General features: G+C 34.7%; 2 protein-coding genes across 4 annotated transcripts in view; one reads left to right on the top strand and one right to left on the bottom strand.

Moving 5' to 3' along the window:
- LOC132703517 (uncharacterized) overlaps window positions 1–2,023 on the bottom strand; it is a 90,959-nt gene extending 88,936 nt beyond the window's left edge. For all 3 annotated transcript variants that reach the window (XR_009619093.1, XM_060672833.1, XM_060672834.1), the window contains exon 1: window positions 1,785–2,023. The gene's annotated coding sequence lies outside the window, so the exon portion shown is untranslated. The remainder of the gene's footprint in view (window positions 1–1,784) is intronic.
- Window positions 2,024–7,241: 5,218 nt separating this feature from the next.
- Window positions 7,242–10,923, top strand: LOC132703321 (origin recognition complex subunit 5). The gene is made up of 2 exons (XM_060672496.1): window positions 7,242–7,382; window positions 8,840–10,923. The coding sequence occupies exon 2, from the start codon at window positions 8,858–8,860 to the stop codon at window positions 10,175–10,177; it is 1,320 nt and encodes a 439-aa protein (XP_060528479.1). The 5' UTR covers window positions 7,242–7,382; window positions 8,840–8,857; the 3' UTR covers window positions 10,178–10,923.
- The last annotated feature ends 5,750 nt before the right edge of the window (window positions 10,924–16,673 follow it).

The raw sequence follows: 16,673 nt of genomic DNA, 5'->3' as shown, positions 1-16,673 counted from the left end.
ATAGGCGCACAGATTTTTGATTAAAATTTTTGCGAGCGACGTTGACGTCAATTAAACCCAATCTGAAATCGTTTCGGAGAATTTGGCAATAAATTCTGCTGAATTTAACGACCAAACGGCTTAATTATATATGCAGATGTCCCAAAATTAGGTTAGTAGTCATATCGATGTGACCGTTCAAGTTGGATCAAATTAATTCGGTTTGATATAAAACAATCCAATTATGCGTATCTATCAGATCGTTTCTACCAGATTCGTTTGATGCGTTTAACTAGTCCAATAATTTTGCAATTAAATTAGTAGCAGTTATTTCTACAGCTTACTGTTGTAATTTTAATAGTTAAAGACCGCCTATGTCAAACCAACCAAATCTCAGTCCCTCCAAATATCTTCGAAATGTTCATTTTCTTCTTTGAGTCTACTAACTTTAGACGCTTTAGACAATCGAGCATTTTGTCCGGTCCGTTGTGATTATTGAAATGCTAAAAATTAAATCAATTTTTTTCTATCTAGTTTAAAAATGAAACTTTTAATAGAAATTGGACTTGTATTCAGCATCCACAATTGAGGGCACTAATACCCTGTCATTTGAACAAGCACTTACTTGGTCAAGTCAAAAATATTAACGAATATCTAATTTTAGAAACGCCAATATTGGGATTTTTTTCGTAAACAAACTGTTGCAGCATTTCTGGTTAGTTTTAAGCTGTTATTATAACCAATTCACATCTTGGCCTCTCACTGAATATTTATTCCAACGTAATTCAACTCTAAGACAATCTTGACTTTTTAACTACAGTCAAATGTTTCAACAATTTGCTTTCCTTATTGCTGAAGTGTTTAACTGCAGTCAAAATGGATAACATCTGTACAAATTATCCGCAAGAATTAGTTTAGTTTAGTTTAAGATTATTATTTTATCGCTTGATTATTATTTTATCGCTATTATTTTATCGCTTTATCTCTTTAAGTTACAGTCCGCCTCGAAACCCCACGAACGTCAGTGTACTAGTGCACCATAGGCTTGTCCTTTGCGATTTCGATTAAAAAAAAAAAGTACAATTAAAATATTTAAGTACACACTGCTGTGCAGATTTGTTCGATTTACTTTTATGATGGAATAACAGAGATAACGAGAGATTGAATAGCATTGTGTAGAAATTATTGCCGAGGCAACAAATTAATTTACACACAAACCCCTAAAATCCGAAAATTTACTGGCGTGGTTATTTTTTGAGATTGCGGTGAGTGCCTAATGGTCCATGGAGGTCTAGTTTCAAAGCACGTTTCGAATAAAGCAGAAAAAGGTATGATTTAAGCTATACTGAATACGTATCTCACTCAAAAGATTAGTGTTTTTACTTATGTGGAAAGGACATTAGAAAAAAAGTCAGCAAATAAATATTTCTCAGCGAATATCAAATATTTATCATTACGTATGCTTATTACAGATGTAGCATTAATTACTTCCCAAAAATAAAGCTCAGCTTAAACAACAGCGCTGGCATCAATTCAATTATGAGTGAAGAGAGCATAATAGTAAACTATATCCACCATATCATTATATCTCTTTGCTGACTCATTATGTGCGATAGTAAACCAATTCTGAAGCAAGTCAACTTGACCTTACAAACATCAGTGCTGCTCATTTAAAGGACTACTTTAAAACTATATCCTGATTAGAGTAGCATAAGTGCGAGCATAATGTATATTCTAATATATTTCATGGCTTTGGTATGCCACAAATTAAACGGCACTGCAATATCATATAAGTTTTACCCTACCTATTTGATAGTTTATGAACACCACGGTCTAGTCTCAAAGTCACTACTAATTAACTCTACTAACACGCGCTACACGTTGAACCCCTACGTGAAAAATTTCAAAAAACCCGCATCGAGTCCCAGAACGAACTCATGTACGAAACCGGTTCGTATCACATCCCGTACGTGGCAGTGATCATCGTCGTCAATCGGCAGCAACCCTGCGGAACGGTCACCGACGATAGTAGCAACCCCGGGGGATGCGGATCTCGACTACTGCGGCGTCCAAAGGCGTCTAGGTCACGAAGAGCCACAGCGCTGCGACGACGCTGATCGATAGGTGCCAGGGCGCATGTTCACTGCCGGGGGTACATGAATGACTTTTGCTTACGGGAAATACGTTTTGACTAAGATTGGGGGAAAGACCCGGATGTCTCCTGCTGCCGCTGCTGCACGGGGATAGGCTCTAAAAACAACGACGATGTGTTTGATTTTGGTAGGAAATTGATACATACTCGAGAAGATTGGCAAAATGCGACAGAGCTCTACCTCGAGTATGGCGTCTTTCCGACTTCTTTTGTTTTAACGAGAAACCTATAATTTCCGGCCACTCTCAGGAAGTACAAGCTCGTGTATCCACTGTAACTTTTTTGTATTTTTTCACCCCGCCCTTATGCCCCAGCAGTGTCAGCTATAAAAGCAATGAAAAACCATGTCGACTAATCTAGATTTTGAAAGAATTTGTTTGACTTGTTTTTTTCAATAAAATTTCCGCCATTATGTCGTCAAACAAAATTAAATTTTATATTTCGGAAAATCGATTAATGTTCGAGGGGGAACCTACCTCCCAACATTAATTGAAATATTTCGCATCTTTCTAAAATTTCTAAGATCCTGAAAACCCTGACAAATATTATAATAAATAATTTGGTAACGTCGTTAATTAAAAAATCGACAATCTCGTTGACTTATCATTTTTTTAGTATGACTTCAATTGTTAAGTGTTTCCCGTTTTTTAATTTGATTTGAAATTATATTTCTTTCTCTCTCTCCCCCTCTCTATCTCTCTCTCTCTCTGCATGGCTAGAAGCACCCAAAGTTTCCGTTAATCTAAAAATATTGTAGTCGGAAAACTTGTATGTCTTGTACGATTTAAAATGAAATTAATTGAAATTGGTTGGCTATAAGTGCTGCCGAACTAGCGACAACCCTAGTTGCCCCAAGAAAAGCACTTCAGAAGTGTTTGAACTTCAATAGTTTCCACAACACATACCCTAAACATTGGCATTATGGCTGACAATTGAAGTTAGAGTAGAGTTGAAATACTACTACTTGGAATCCAAAACATGTGATGGAAAATCGATACAATAATGAGCTCACAACCGCAACTTGAGCACAATTTAGGAGACATGTTCTTTTGAAAACATGAAAAACGTTTTGATATAACTGATTTAGACTGAACTATGGTAAGTTAATAAATGCAAATTGAAGTGGATTTAGTTAATTTGGAAGAATTAAACCGTACAAGTTATGGGGTTGATAGGATTGCATCATTTCCTTCGTTAAGTGTTATGTGTAAGCGTAATAGAGTAACAACATGCCATTCGCTTGTTGGCCCTTTCCTACTATACCGAATCCTCATGATATTCCAAATTTGATGATTGAATATTGCTAAGTAACCAAAAGTTCATTTCTGTTTCTTTCGTAAGTAACGATGCTTTTGATCCTCCAGGGTGATAAAATCTTATATGATCTATTTTGATTTTATGGTCACCCTGAAAATTATATTTTAATTCTTCCAGGATTTTCTCATATTGTTTCCTGGTGAAAGTAATGAAAAGGGTCATCATAAATATATTTGATGTTTGTTACTTTTCTTAATTTCTTGATTTATATTTAATATCGCCGTGGCTTTCCGTGGCAGTTGCTTATTCTTCGAAATTTCGAACATTCTGCTTTTGCAATGTTTTCTTGGAGTCCTCACTTCTCGTATTCCTCAATGAGTTTTCGCGTCATATTGTTTCCTTTAAGGGTTAGTTAGTTCTTTTTAAAATAAAAACCCGAATTGAAGCAGCACGAACAGCGTTTGTCAGGCTTAAAAAGTTCTTCACCAACAGAGACCAAAGTTTGACTCTGCGGCTAAGAATGTTCAGGTGTTATGTGTTTTCTGTCCTTTTGTATGGTATGCAAGCATGGACGCTGAAGCAGGTGCATCTAAATAAACTGGTCGCATTTGAGCTCTGGTGTTACAGAAGGATCCTGAGGATATCGTGGACGGAAAGGGTCTCAAATGCTGAGGTGCACAGAAGGATGGGATGTGAACCGGAAATTCTGGTGACAATTAAAAAACGAAAACTTGAATACATGGGACATCTAATGAGGGGCCCGAGATATGGCTTGCTACAACTAATTATTCAGGGAAAAATCCGAGGAAAAAGAAGTGTCGGAAGGCGAAAAATATCCTGGCTGAGAAATCTGAGGGATTGGTTCGGGGATTGGTTCGGATAGAAGATGGAATTTTAAGAAGAAGAAGTTCTTTTTGATTATGATGTTGGGAGAATAAGAAAGAAGTAGTACATGAATAACATAGTCATGTGGAAATAAAAATCAAGTGCTTAGTGCTTTAGAACAGAATTTTCACTGTCGTGGCGGCGTGCATTTTTTCGTATTTTGCAACTTTAAATATGATCCAGCTTCGCCGGCGTTTATCGTCAACGTCCACCATCGACCTCCCCTCCTAAAACAAACACGACCCGTTATAATAACTAGTTAATTCTCGGTGAGTGGCGGGCCGCAGATATCAACCCTTAATTACTTCTAAACGGGCCCCCGTGAAAATTTAACGAAATTTGAGCCCCCTTCCGATATAGCCCGGAGCCGTCACGTCTCAACACTGTTTCCCGAGATCGTTTATCATCGTGTTGTCAACCGGCTGCGATAATACATAAACCGCCCAATTTCAATGATATATTATCATTACTCGCATTCGTACACGATGCTCTGCCTTTTATGTCCGGGTTCCGAAAACATCATTAATAATGTATCGTGTATGACGCGTCGCGTCGGGACGTCGAGCTCGTCGAATTCCTTGCAGTATTTCGTCGGCTAATGAAAAGGCGGTGATAAAATATCGAGTAGTTTCCGCGACACGTCGATTATTTAGAGGTTGACGATGTCGGGGGTCGATTGCTTTCGGTTATAAATCGTATGTAGGTATCGATTTTCCGAAAATTTATCTATTTTCATATTTAAACGAACCTAAAATAACGAATATTAACACGCTGTGTACTGTGTACGTCCGTTCTTTAGCAAAATATCTCTCATTAATAAAAGGAATGATTGTTATGAAGTTAAACTTTTAGGGATATCGACAAAAATATTTTGTTTTAATACAACAACATTTGATGTTTTAATACAACATTTAAAGCAAGCTAGTTATACTTCGTATTCAGACAATGCCCATAACTTTCTAATTAATAAAGTTTATTAAAAACATGTGGTCTGCGAGAACACAGAGAAAAAAATTAGTTCCTGCAAATAAAGCACATTTGTTCTAATTAAATCATTTAATTCATATTGAGCAATTAAATATGGAATTCGAGAAATTATTTTTTTAAATCTGTATCTCAACTAAAATATATTTGTTGCAAGAAGGATTCTATTTGCCTGGATAAGTCTTGCACTATTACAAGAAATATGTTTATATATATATATATATATATATATATATATATATATATATATATATATATATATATATATATATATATATATATATATATATATATATATATATATATATATATATATATATATATATATATATATATATATATATATATATATATATATATATATATATATATATATATATATATATAACGAACTCCGATCTCTCACCTCTAGAGTTTCGTAATGCATGCGAATAGAGTTAAATTGGAAATCCAAAAATAATCGCTCTCTCGAGTTTGTAGGGTGTAAAGTGCCAACAAAGAATGATTTGAGTTGCGAATCTCGCTTCCACCCCTCGTTCCGTTCGATACACGGGCAGCTGTGAAACTAGAAAAGCATGCGAAGCTTTGGAATCGAGACCTGGAAACTCCTTAAATTACTACCTTATATATTTCCTGGCGACAAAACATATACTATCGACGCTTTTACATTGCTTCTTATGGGCGACTGGCTGCATTCGTCGACATTCCATTATTCTCTCATCGTGATCGTGCGTGATTTGTTGATATTGAGAACTCGTGATCGCTCTGCAAGTACCGTTTCTCTATTATGTAGCTCATAACAGTTTCGAAGACGCTGTGGGCATCAAAGGGTGACTGGAGATTTAGACCATACAATATCCATTATTATTATTCCGGATATCCGAACTGTGTACAAGCTGTTAGTTTCAGATCTCGGAGAACATAAAAAACAACTTTTTTTTTAATTCGCTAAAAAATCTAAGCGATAATATTTACCACGAGGCTCCTTACGCCCTCAAGTCTTTTCCCTACTTGCTATTATAAAATAGATAATTATACATGGATCAAGCGTGGCGAACCCCTACGGACTTTTAGCGTACATTAGTCATGACTTTGGGAGCAATCGAGTGTGTTTTAACATTTGTTAGTTCTGGCGTTCACATTATACTAAAATAATAATGGTCACTAGAAAAAGTGTAGTATGTAACACTTTATTAATGTTTAAATTTAACTCGTTTATTAAACTCGCGATCCGCTGGGCTCTGCACGCACCAAAGGAAAAATGAAATTTATCAAACTTGTTGCATAATACACCATTTTAATATTTTACAAAATATCGACCCCTGTTAATTCTACATCTAAAAATACTTATTTGACTTTTTTATTCTAGTACTAGATTAAATTAAAAGGTCCCTTGAAACCAGACTTGAGGGTGAAGGACCGTCTACATTGGGGTTGAAAAAACATTAAATACGATTTTTTTATTTTTTATACTCTTACTGCTTATTCGGTAAATTTCTTCTTAAAAGTAGTTTTTTCATCTTTATCGCCTCCTTTTTGCATTGCTATCAATTTCCTTAACTATAAACATTCTTCCCTTTAGAAATTTCTTCAAAATTATTAAATTAATAAAATTTTAATTTTATTTGAATATATTTAGTAGAAACTTAATAAAAATCATTTAATTTTAACATTAACAAATGATATTTTAGGAAAGTTAAGGAAAATTAAACCAACCAACCAACCAAAAAATTGTTTTATTTAATATTTCAATAATTGTATTAACACATTTTAACAATAGCAAAATATAGCTTGAATGCAATCAAGTTTATCCATCTAAAAGAAATCACGAACACAAATTATGTCAAAAATATTTTGTCAAATGATATTTTTCTAGCGTTTATTTTCAGACACCTATTACAGCATTAATATTTCACAATTTAGATCATTCGTAAGGATTCTAAAGAAAAGTTTATAGGAGGATTTGGCAACGTCGAAAACAAGAGCAAGATGTCTGTGAGTATAAAATCGTTCAAAGATTGGTGCCCGCGTTTCTTATTGAAACTTCCTCTTGACTTCTCGTTCATTAGTAATTATACCATTTGACAATCAATATAAAACCATAATTACGATTTGCGTTGGGTTGGTGAGTAAAATTTGTTTAATTATTGCGTTCACAACTCATCTAATGTTCTTAACCTCCAATATCGTTGTTATTTGTGGCGCGAACACTTCCGCGAGGCGACCGCCGAGCAGCGTTGCCAGCTCAGTGGAAAAGTACGGTGCTTCACATTTAAATTCATCGGAATTCACGAATATAGTCTTCGATGGTAGGGCTGCTCGCAGTAAACAATCGTAACCGTTTGGAAGTGTTTCATAATGGACCAGCTCATTCATCAGAATAAGAGACAATAAACCATTATTCGTGACTTTGTTATTATTTTCTGTGGTGTATAGTTTGTAAAAAATGTTGCAAGAACAACATCTTACGACGGAATCCATTTTGATTTTATTTGAAGAGTATCGTGAAAGCCAGAATTTTGTATCAGGAATCAGTAACTGAAAAGATATTTTTGCAGTGTGCCTTCAAATTAGTAAAATTAAAAGTATTTCGTTATCCATGAAAACTTGCTGTCAGTTTTAATGCTGATTTATCCGCAATATTATTGCAATTCTCCCAAAATTTGTACATCACAAACTATTATTATATCAATTTAATTTTATTTATATTAATAATTAGTTAATATTTATTTAATGACTTATTAAAGGCTTATTAAATAGCAAGATCTATATAAATCATAAAATGCAAACATAAAACTCAACAATGCCACCATTCCAAATTTTTCATCCCAGTAGCTTAACATTTTTTCACCAGATGTCTTATTAATGTATAAAATCACCAGTACTTATTTGTCTAATTGTGGATATTGTAGCCCAAAATATTCGTTTCTTTTTCTTATATTTTATTTTTTCAAGTGTGGGCGTTTTGGAAGTTATCGGTATGTTAGAAATTAATATTTCTTGTTTCGTGTTTCTTTTGGGCATATTACTTGATATAGGTAAAATAAAAATGTAAGCTTTCATTAAAAACTAATTCATTTTCAAAATTTTAAATATTGAGAATTTAGAAGAAATTTAATTGAGTACCTGATATTTGAATACTTTCACAACCTGCAGGAAGATTTCCACATAATGTCGTTCGATAGACGTTCTCATCTAACTGGTAAGGACCAGTTAGATAAGTCGGACGGTTTTTGGGTTATTCCACCCTCTATCACATACCGCAATTGCTTTCTTTTGTTTGTTTGTTTTTTTTTCATTTAAAGAAACTAACCAAATTAGATATTTATATCATCAATAATTCAAAATGGAACGCCACTACTTAAAACAACACATTAGTCTCGCAAGCGATATGTTCCACTACTTTTCAACCATTTAATGATGCTAATATGGGTCCATTAGTTATAACGACAGACATGTTCCAACTATCGCACCCGTCGCAAACAGAGTCGTCCCGCAGACGCTAGAGGACGCACAAATAATGCAATTACCGAAAACGACAGCGACTGCATTCAATTTATTAACCGCTTGTGTTTGTTCCAGCCCAAACCGAGACCCAACATGGAGGCCAAGTTACGCGAGCTCAAGGAGACGTTTCCCGGCCGCGAAAGTCAAATAGATCAGCTTTATAGCTTCTTCGGCTACAAAGATGAGCCATTTCCACCGTCGGTCTACATTTACGGTGGTCCGAGTACGGGAAAATCCACAGTCGTAACCGCTCTGCTTCACTGTCTGGAAATCAGATACGCAGTCGTCAACATGGTGGAATGCTACAATCCCAGGATTCTCTTCGAGAGTATATTAAACCAACTGTCTGGACACGAAATCGATCCTAAGATCGGAACGCCGTACGCCAGGTGCGACAACTTTATGGATTTTTGCAATCATCTACAAACGATAGGCGATAATATCGACTTGAGCGAGTCGGTTGTGTTGATCGACAAGGCTGAAGAGTTGAGGTCGATGGAGCAATTGTTACCAGCGTTTTTACGCTTCGACGAACTCACAGATATACCGATTACCGTGATTTTTTTATCCGATATCGTCTTCGAGAAGTATTATTATAAACTGAACGTTGTCGAACCTATTAAGATGCACTTCCCTCAATACTCCAAAGAGGAACTGTCGACCATTCTCGCGATGGATTTCGATTACGTGCGGACGCTGATAGATAACGAATTCGAGTTCGGCCCGGATTTCTATCGAAACTATTTGAACGTGTTCCTATCGGTTTTCTACAGGGTTTGTCGGGACTTATCTGAGCTCCGACACATGTCGAGGATTAATTTCGTGAAATACTGCGAGCCCGTCATTAATAAACGCCACAAGCCCGAAGACGTGATGGCTTTGTGGAGGCACATTTCTCCTATATTAAAGAACTCATTGGAGGTTCTATATTTACGAGTTTCGTCCAATTCCGAAACTAAGCTCTTAACGAGCGTAGCACACAATATCGAGCTGCCGTTTTACGCCAAATACTTACTGATCGCTGCATATTTGGCGAGCTACAACCCTACCAAGGACGATAAACGGCTGTTTATGAAATTACACGGCAAAAAGGTAAAAACCAAAACAGACGTCAAAAAGAAGAGTAAAGTGTCGGAGCAATTGAACACCCAGATGGGGCCGAAACCATTTACTTTCGACAGACTGCTGGCCATATTCTACTCTATTTTGGATGACAAAGTTGGATTCAATAATCATATCCTCGTCCAGATATCGAGTTTGGTGCGTTTGCAGTTGCTTTCGCAAGTGTCCGACACTTACGCGTTGGATGGCCGCAAATACAAATGTAACGTTAATTTCGAGTGTATCCAAAGCGTTGCCAAGATGGTAGGGTTTAATATTAGGAAATATCTCAGCGATTTCAGTCATATGTAGTTTCATGCTAAAGTCATTGTCACAAAATTGTGCCACTTGTCAAATCTAGAGTTTTTTTATAAATATCCTTGTGAATAATACAAAGTATGCGTCTGTATAGGAAATTGTAAAATGTATTTTCTTATCCAACTATGACATTGCTTATGAACTAAATATCGAAATGAAAATGAAATAATATTAATGTAATTCAATGACAGTCAATAGTTTAACAATTATTATATTTTAAATACTCATTGAAATTATAAATGGGGGCATAGTAACTAGGCAACAAGTTTTTTAAACGACAGTTTAAACATGAACAAAGCAAGTGTTAAATAACCGAGCATCTTGAGAATTTTCGCAGGCTGTGGAATTTGTAGGTACCATCTTTCATTATATCTTGCTTATTCAGAGCGCTGTCTGATACAGAAAACCCAGCCGCAGAAACGTCAGCAGGGTATTGACCCTGCTGACGTTTCTGCGTATTGACCCGACTCAGGAGCAATCCAGAAGAACATTTGAAAGTGGCACTTTGGGCACGCCTGAAAATAAATGTGTCTTTTACCTATATTTCAGGTCATCATTAACCGCTGTACCAAAATTTCGATCAATTGTGAGCATATGTTATCTCTCCCTTGACTTGCTTGCAATGAATAACTAATTAAGAGAGGTCGTTATTATTTGTAAAATATGAATAAATGTTAATAGAGTATTAAAACATACAAAAAAAAGTCTTTCATTCCCACATTTATCTTATGTTACATTTTAAATGCACAGACCAGATATGTAAGAAAATAGGTTTTAGAACTCATCAAGTCTTCTCACGTCACGATGTTACTTTACCATCTAAAACGTTTCTAATAATAGTACCGCCAGTTGTAAACCACTCTTTTCGTGCAAATATGGATTGTTCTGAATGTCTAATTTGCAAACAATAGAAATAATATACATGGAATAATAAATATAATAATAATTATAGATAATTCTAATTACAGAGATGGGCAGATGATGTAAAAAAAATCATATAGAAATAACATTAATATAAAAAGAGATAGATTGTAATAAATATTGTTATTTAAAAAAAATACTTTTCACAGTACTAACTTTATTTGTAAATTTTAGTCATGATGTTTCGGGTAGTCAACTGAACTAGAATCGTTGGAGTCTAGACAAATAATAAGAGGCTATATAGTGTTTTATAGCATGTTATCAGCTTCCCACATTCCGTCTTCTATATATATCACATGTTTTTCCGCACGTTCACAACAACGAAATTTCATACAAGGAGGTTTATTCAAATTTATGATGTCATTTTTTCCCATGAAAACCTAGTATTTTCCTCATTTCATTAAATGCTAGCTTTGAATATATTGAAAACCATAATTTTAAGCAAGAGCAGTATTACTAATCTATTTTCCATTAATAAATTCAACAACGCCTATATACCACTAAGACTACTAAGTTTACAGTTCAATAATAATTTATAACTCTCTCGCAGTAAGAAACAGAGCATAAAGTCTTGTCTTATGTTAACACATATCCAGTTTTTGTCTGATTATTTTTTATTTTTCGGTCAAATTGCTAATAAATGTGTACCGATTTTTACAGCCTGTTCTGAAATCACGATTGTTTAAAAAATAATTTAAGTTATTTAGCCCTGTCGCAATTAAAAATTAATTAGATACGACGTTTCTTTTATTTCGGGGCTATATTTCCCGCGATAATAAAAGTTTTTTTAGGAGTTTTTAACTTTCGTTCTAACAATGGGGCTTTTGTTAACTACACTAATTATTACGGAAAACTTTTTCATCACTTGCAACTTTTAGAATTCATTTCCTCTAAACCCACATATTAAACCACCGTTAATTCAAACTAAAGTAATTTTTAGACTTTTGCAGCAAAATCCCTTGCCGCAGTGGCCGTTGTTACCCCAAAAACTTTTCTTAATTTAACGTACAATACACAATCCATACACGTAGGTATCAGGAACCGGAGTCGGCCCATAAATATTAAATCCTGAACGACAATAGTGGCATTCATCGAAGCCAGAATCTCCTCTGCTTTATATATTCTCTTAATTACCCGCTTTTATGGTCGGCTAGAAGTTCTAAACGATGCTTGCCTTCAATCTTCCTGATTTCCCCAAAGGTGGAAAGCGAGGTGAATCTTAAGGGTGTTTGCCTGTTTTATTATTAGTGTGATCGGGTACACAGGCTGTTTTCTTTGGACGTGATGTAGCATTGCAGATGCTTGTTGGAAACTTGCTGTTGCACCCCGCCCCTGAGCTAATAGAAATCCAGCCGCTAAGGAGGATGTAATGATTCTTTTTTTTGTTTTTACTTTTCGCTAGCATATAGGCAGATAATCTTCAGATCGATTGAACTAGATTTGATTATATTTTTAAGTTGGAAAAATGTGAAAGGGAGGTAAAATATATTGAGATTTCTTAACAAGATATTTCGGTCAAGTATCCCAAAAAATCATATTATCTGTATTCGTAATTATTATGCTGGTTAGTTCTGACCTTCGTTAACACCCTTGTTTTTAAATTTAAATTCCATGATTCAATGGAAACTTTTATTTGTGTTTTTCCAACATACAAGAGTTCCGACATTAATTAATTAATTTTTTCATTCAATAATATAACCAACTTTTCACCAACCATCATGCTTATGAACAATTTATGTTTACATAATTTTAAGGGTTGTATAACAATTTTATTTACATCGCACGTGCTAGGATTAAAACAATGCTATTATTTATTTTCACCAACCGTCATGTTTATGAACAATTTATGTTTACATAATTTTAAGGGTTATATAACAATTTTATTTACATCACACGTGGTAGGATTAAAACAATACTGTTAATTATTAGATCAAACAAACAACCCGTGATGCAATTTTTCATTTAATGTTCCCATAAATTTTGTGCGATAAAGCTTTTAGATTATTTTATGAAGCCTACAGCAAATAATGCCTGTTTAAAAACGAACTGATTTTTTTTTAAATTTCCCATTGTCATAAAATCGAGTGAAAACTCCATTCAGACTCTATCGCTTGGATTATACGATTATACTGTTAATGATGTCATCATTTTATCAACCAGAGCGAATACCCAGACGAAATTGACAAAATTACATTCCGTCAGTCTTGTCAATGTTTCCCAATCACAGTGAAGTATCAATCTCTTGGTCACCTTCACGGAGGCAAGAGCTTGGATAGCCCCTCCGACTTTCGGTGCAAATATAGACGTGCTTGTCCGAGTACACTGCGGTAGATTCCCAGAGGCGCATATATCTGTTCCCTATTCTATCTATCCTATATACATCATCTCCTGGTTCTGTGTCTGTTTTAGAACCATCCGTGAGGCACAAGAATATTTTTTACCGTAAAGAGCCAATCTTAATTTTGTTTGTAAACATTGCTCTTTTGTCGTAATTACCGGCAACCCTCTTTATCCACAGCATTCACTAGCCCTTTGCAATGACTTGCCTCATGGTTCCTAGCTCTGACAGCTGAGGTCCACTCAAAGATCGTCAACCAGAAAGGGCTAGAAGAGAGGGAGTGAGACTTATAAATGCTAAGAATACTATTATATTACACTCCTTACCCGCTATATGGTGGATATCAGTTTCTTGGAATGGATTTATCACTTTCTATACAAATATGAAGTTGTTTATTAAAAAAAAATGAAACCCTATCTTAATGTACGCGAAATTAATTGGAATGATTCATTTTATTGAATGTTAGAGGCGCTTTCACCATTTTAGAGTATCGGTGCTCTTGATATTGCGGCGGAAGAGCTAAAATTATATAGACCTTAAATATGATAACATTGATAATGATGCTAAATGAGGGCTTTTTTATGGCATATCCTGTATGATTTTTATTAACATTTTACAAGTTCTTTGAAAAAAAAAACAATTTCATTACCATAGCGTTTAGACTCTTAAACTGCTGCGTTAAAATTTCGTTTGCTAAGTATAAGCTGAACACTGTCATCATTATACGCAAATAATGTAAGCTAAAACTATACGCATCCGCTTTTCAATTTTATAAGGTACATCCTTATAAGGGAGGAAATTAATTCCTTGGTGTTTTATTAATATTATTGGCTACTGCTACTACTGTCTAGACTTACTATGTAAAATTTGAAGAAATTTTGTTTTAATTTATTTTTCTATTGGTTCTTTTTGCAGAATGCTAAAACCGTAAGGTAATGCTTAAGGTCGGTAAATCGACCATTTTGAGAAAAGTCCATTAAATCCCTCGTTCGGACAAACAACCAATTTTGATTAATTGTCAGAGATGGCATCCAAAATTGTGCTCAAGTGATGAAAAATTCGATTAGATATGTGAGCGTACTGAAAAGTTATCAAGCAGATTAGCGGTAAATGAATATCGCAAATTATAAATATATAAAAATGCCATTAACTATGTTTTTTATAATATCTGCTGCCAATTAGGTGCGTATATCGTTAAAGTCTTCGAACAAAGCTGCTTTCACTGCTAACTGTTTCTCTTGGCAAAAGTTTTACTTTGTGCACTAATGTAAAAAATGATTTGGCATGTTATTCATCAAGAGTTTGTCACTAATAGTGGCAAAATAGTGTATTATGCAATTTAATCATGAGTTTTATTTGGCATTAGCTTAGGCCGGTGTATTGTTGCAACACTAGACTTTTTCTACGATCATTAGGGTTTGGGTAAATTTTTGCCAAATAACACGTATACACTGAGTGACATGTGACGTGAGTGTCAGAATTGCCAAAGTACAATGGCTAAAATCTGCATTCGATCGTTCCCAAACTAAAGCGCCTGAAATGTCTGAAGTGTACCTTTTGCTCTCAGTATGATTGCAGCTCGAAACTTCTGCCGGTCAAGTCTCTTCACTTAGTGAATGTAATCGCGCTGGTTTGGAGATTTTCCGTAGGAACCCATTTTGGTTGTGCAAATTAATTGCTCAGGAATCTTGCAGCAATTTTAAGACGTTTATTCGAGACATATGCAGGTAGTAGATAGCATAAAGCCCATAAAGCCATAAGTGGTGGTTAGAGCATGCCCTTAAATTTCAAAAACTAATCTGTACTTTCCGTTATTCCCTAGTTAGATATCTCTATATAGTTAAGTCTTTTATTCTTCGAAAATTTAATGGGATTTGAGCCTATTTTGGCAAAAATTGTTATACCTAAAGTAAAAACTGTACGACTGTATGACTGTCTATACATATACATATATATTTTGGCTTGCAGGTCGGCAAAAGTACCTCAGCAAACTGTCAACACAACACATTTTATTGTGGTACCCGACGATTTGGGAAAATCATTAGGATATTATTCTTTTTTTGAACAAAAAAAAAATAATAATTCACTTTTTTAATTCTGTGGGCATGGATAGGTTTTCTCAGTTAAGCGAACTGTGGTTAAGCCTTCGAAATCTTGGTTTTCTTTCGCTGTGGTATTTTGTTTTGCATATACTTGAATTATTATTGCCAAAAATGTGCATATATATACCTAGTTGCCAAAAAATGTTGCCATGGACGTTTACCAAGTTTGTAACAGTATCGAACCTCCACCATTGATCAAGGCTGTTGTTATAGGTAAGTGAACCACAGACGTCCAACTAAAAGCGACAACATAACTACATTGATAAAATTGCTATTGTTGCGATGCAAATTTATTTAGGCAAGGTACAAGTGGGGTGAGGACTTTGAATAATTGCTGTGATAATCACGTAAGGTGGGAGAACAAAGCTCCCGAGAGAGGCATTGGCGTTTGAGATTGTAATGTAACAATTTTAAAAGTTTTATAAAAAATAGCTATAAATAGCTAAATTAAACAAATTTGACAAACTTTTAGAAGTAATGCAAACTACGCACAAATATACAAAGCAAAAAGGTATGCCTATCAAACGTTTTCGATTTGTTTATGTATATATGTAATGTTAAACGAAATATTTGATTTTTTTTAAATTAAGATGTACCAAATAGCAGTTTTTGTCAAAATATTGCTAACATACATAATCATGCCTTAAGAATGATAAAATTTTCGTAATTAAATGAAAATATTTTAGTTACCCAAAAAAAATTACTGCGAGCATATGCATTAGGTACAAGAATTCACCATATCAGAAAATAACTATTAATTAATGCCAGAGTGTTATTAGTTGGTATTTTACATACACAAGATTCTCATCGTCAAACATTTTGTTATGTTGCCGTGAATTTACTAGTTCGGTTGTTTCATTTTACTAAAGCTTACGCAGGCCCAATGAAACAATCATCGAATGGGTTCCTGATTGAAACGTCAATGTTTAGAAATCTATATAATATTACTATTAATTCTAGGGTTTCATAAACTTTCCAATTTAGCAAATAGCTACAAATTAACCGTACACAAAATGATCTGTGCATCGCAATTTGCAAGTAATTTACGTTGATTGAGTGTTTGATTATTTATTCGTCATATGTTGTACAATTGGGTCACTTCAGGCCCGATTTGGAACCCAGCAAAACC

This window comes from Cylas formicarius, unplaced genomic scaffold, assembly GCF_029955315.1.
Source record: "Cylas formicarius isolate icCylForm1 unplaced genomic scaffold, icCylForm1.1 PGA_scaffold_6__28_contigs__length_40554024, whole genome shotgun sequence".
In the NCBI taxonomy this organism is placed as follows: Eukaryota; Metazoa; Arthropoda; class Insecta; order Coleoptera; family Brentidae; genus Cylas; species Cylas formicarius.
The sequence above is the reverse complement of the archived record's forward strand: the minus strand, read 5'-3'. Positions and strand labels throughout refer to the sequence as shown.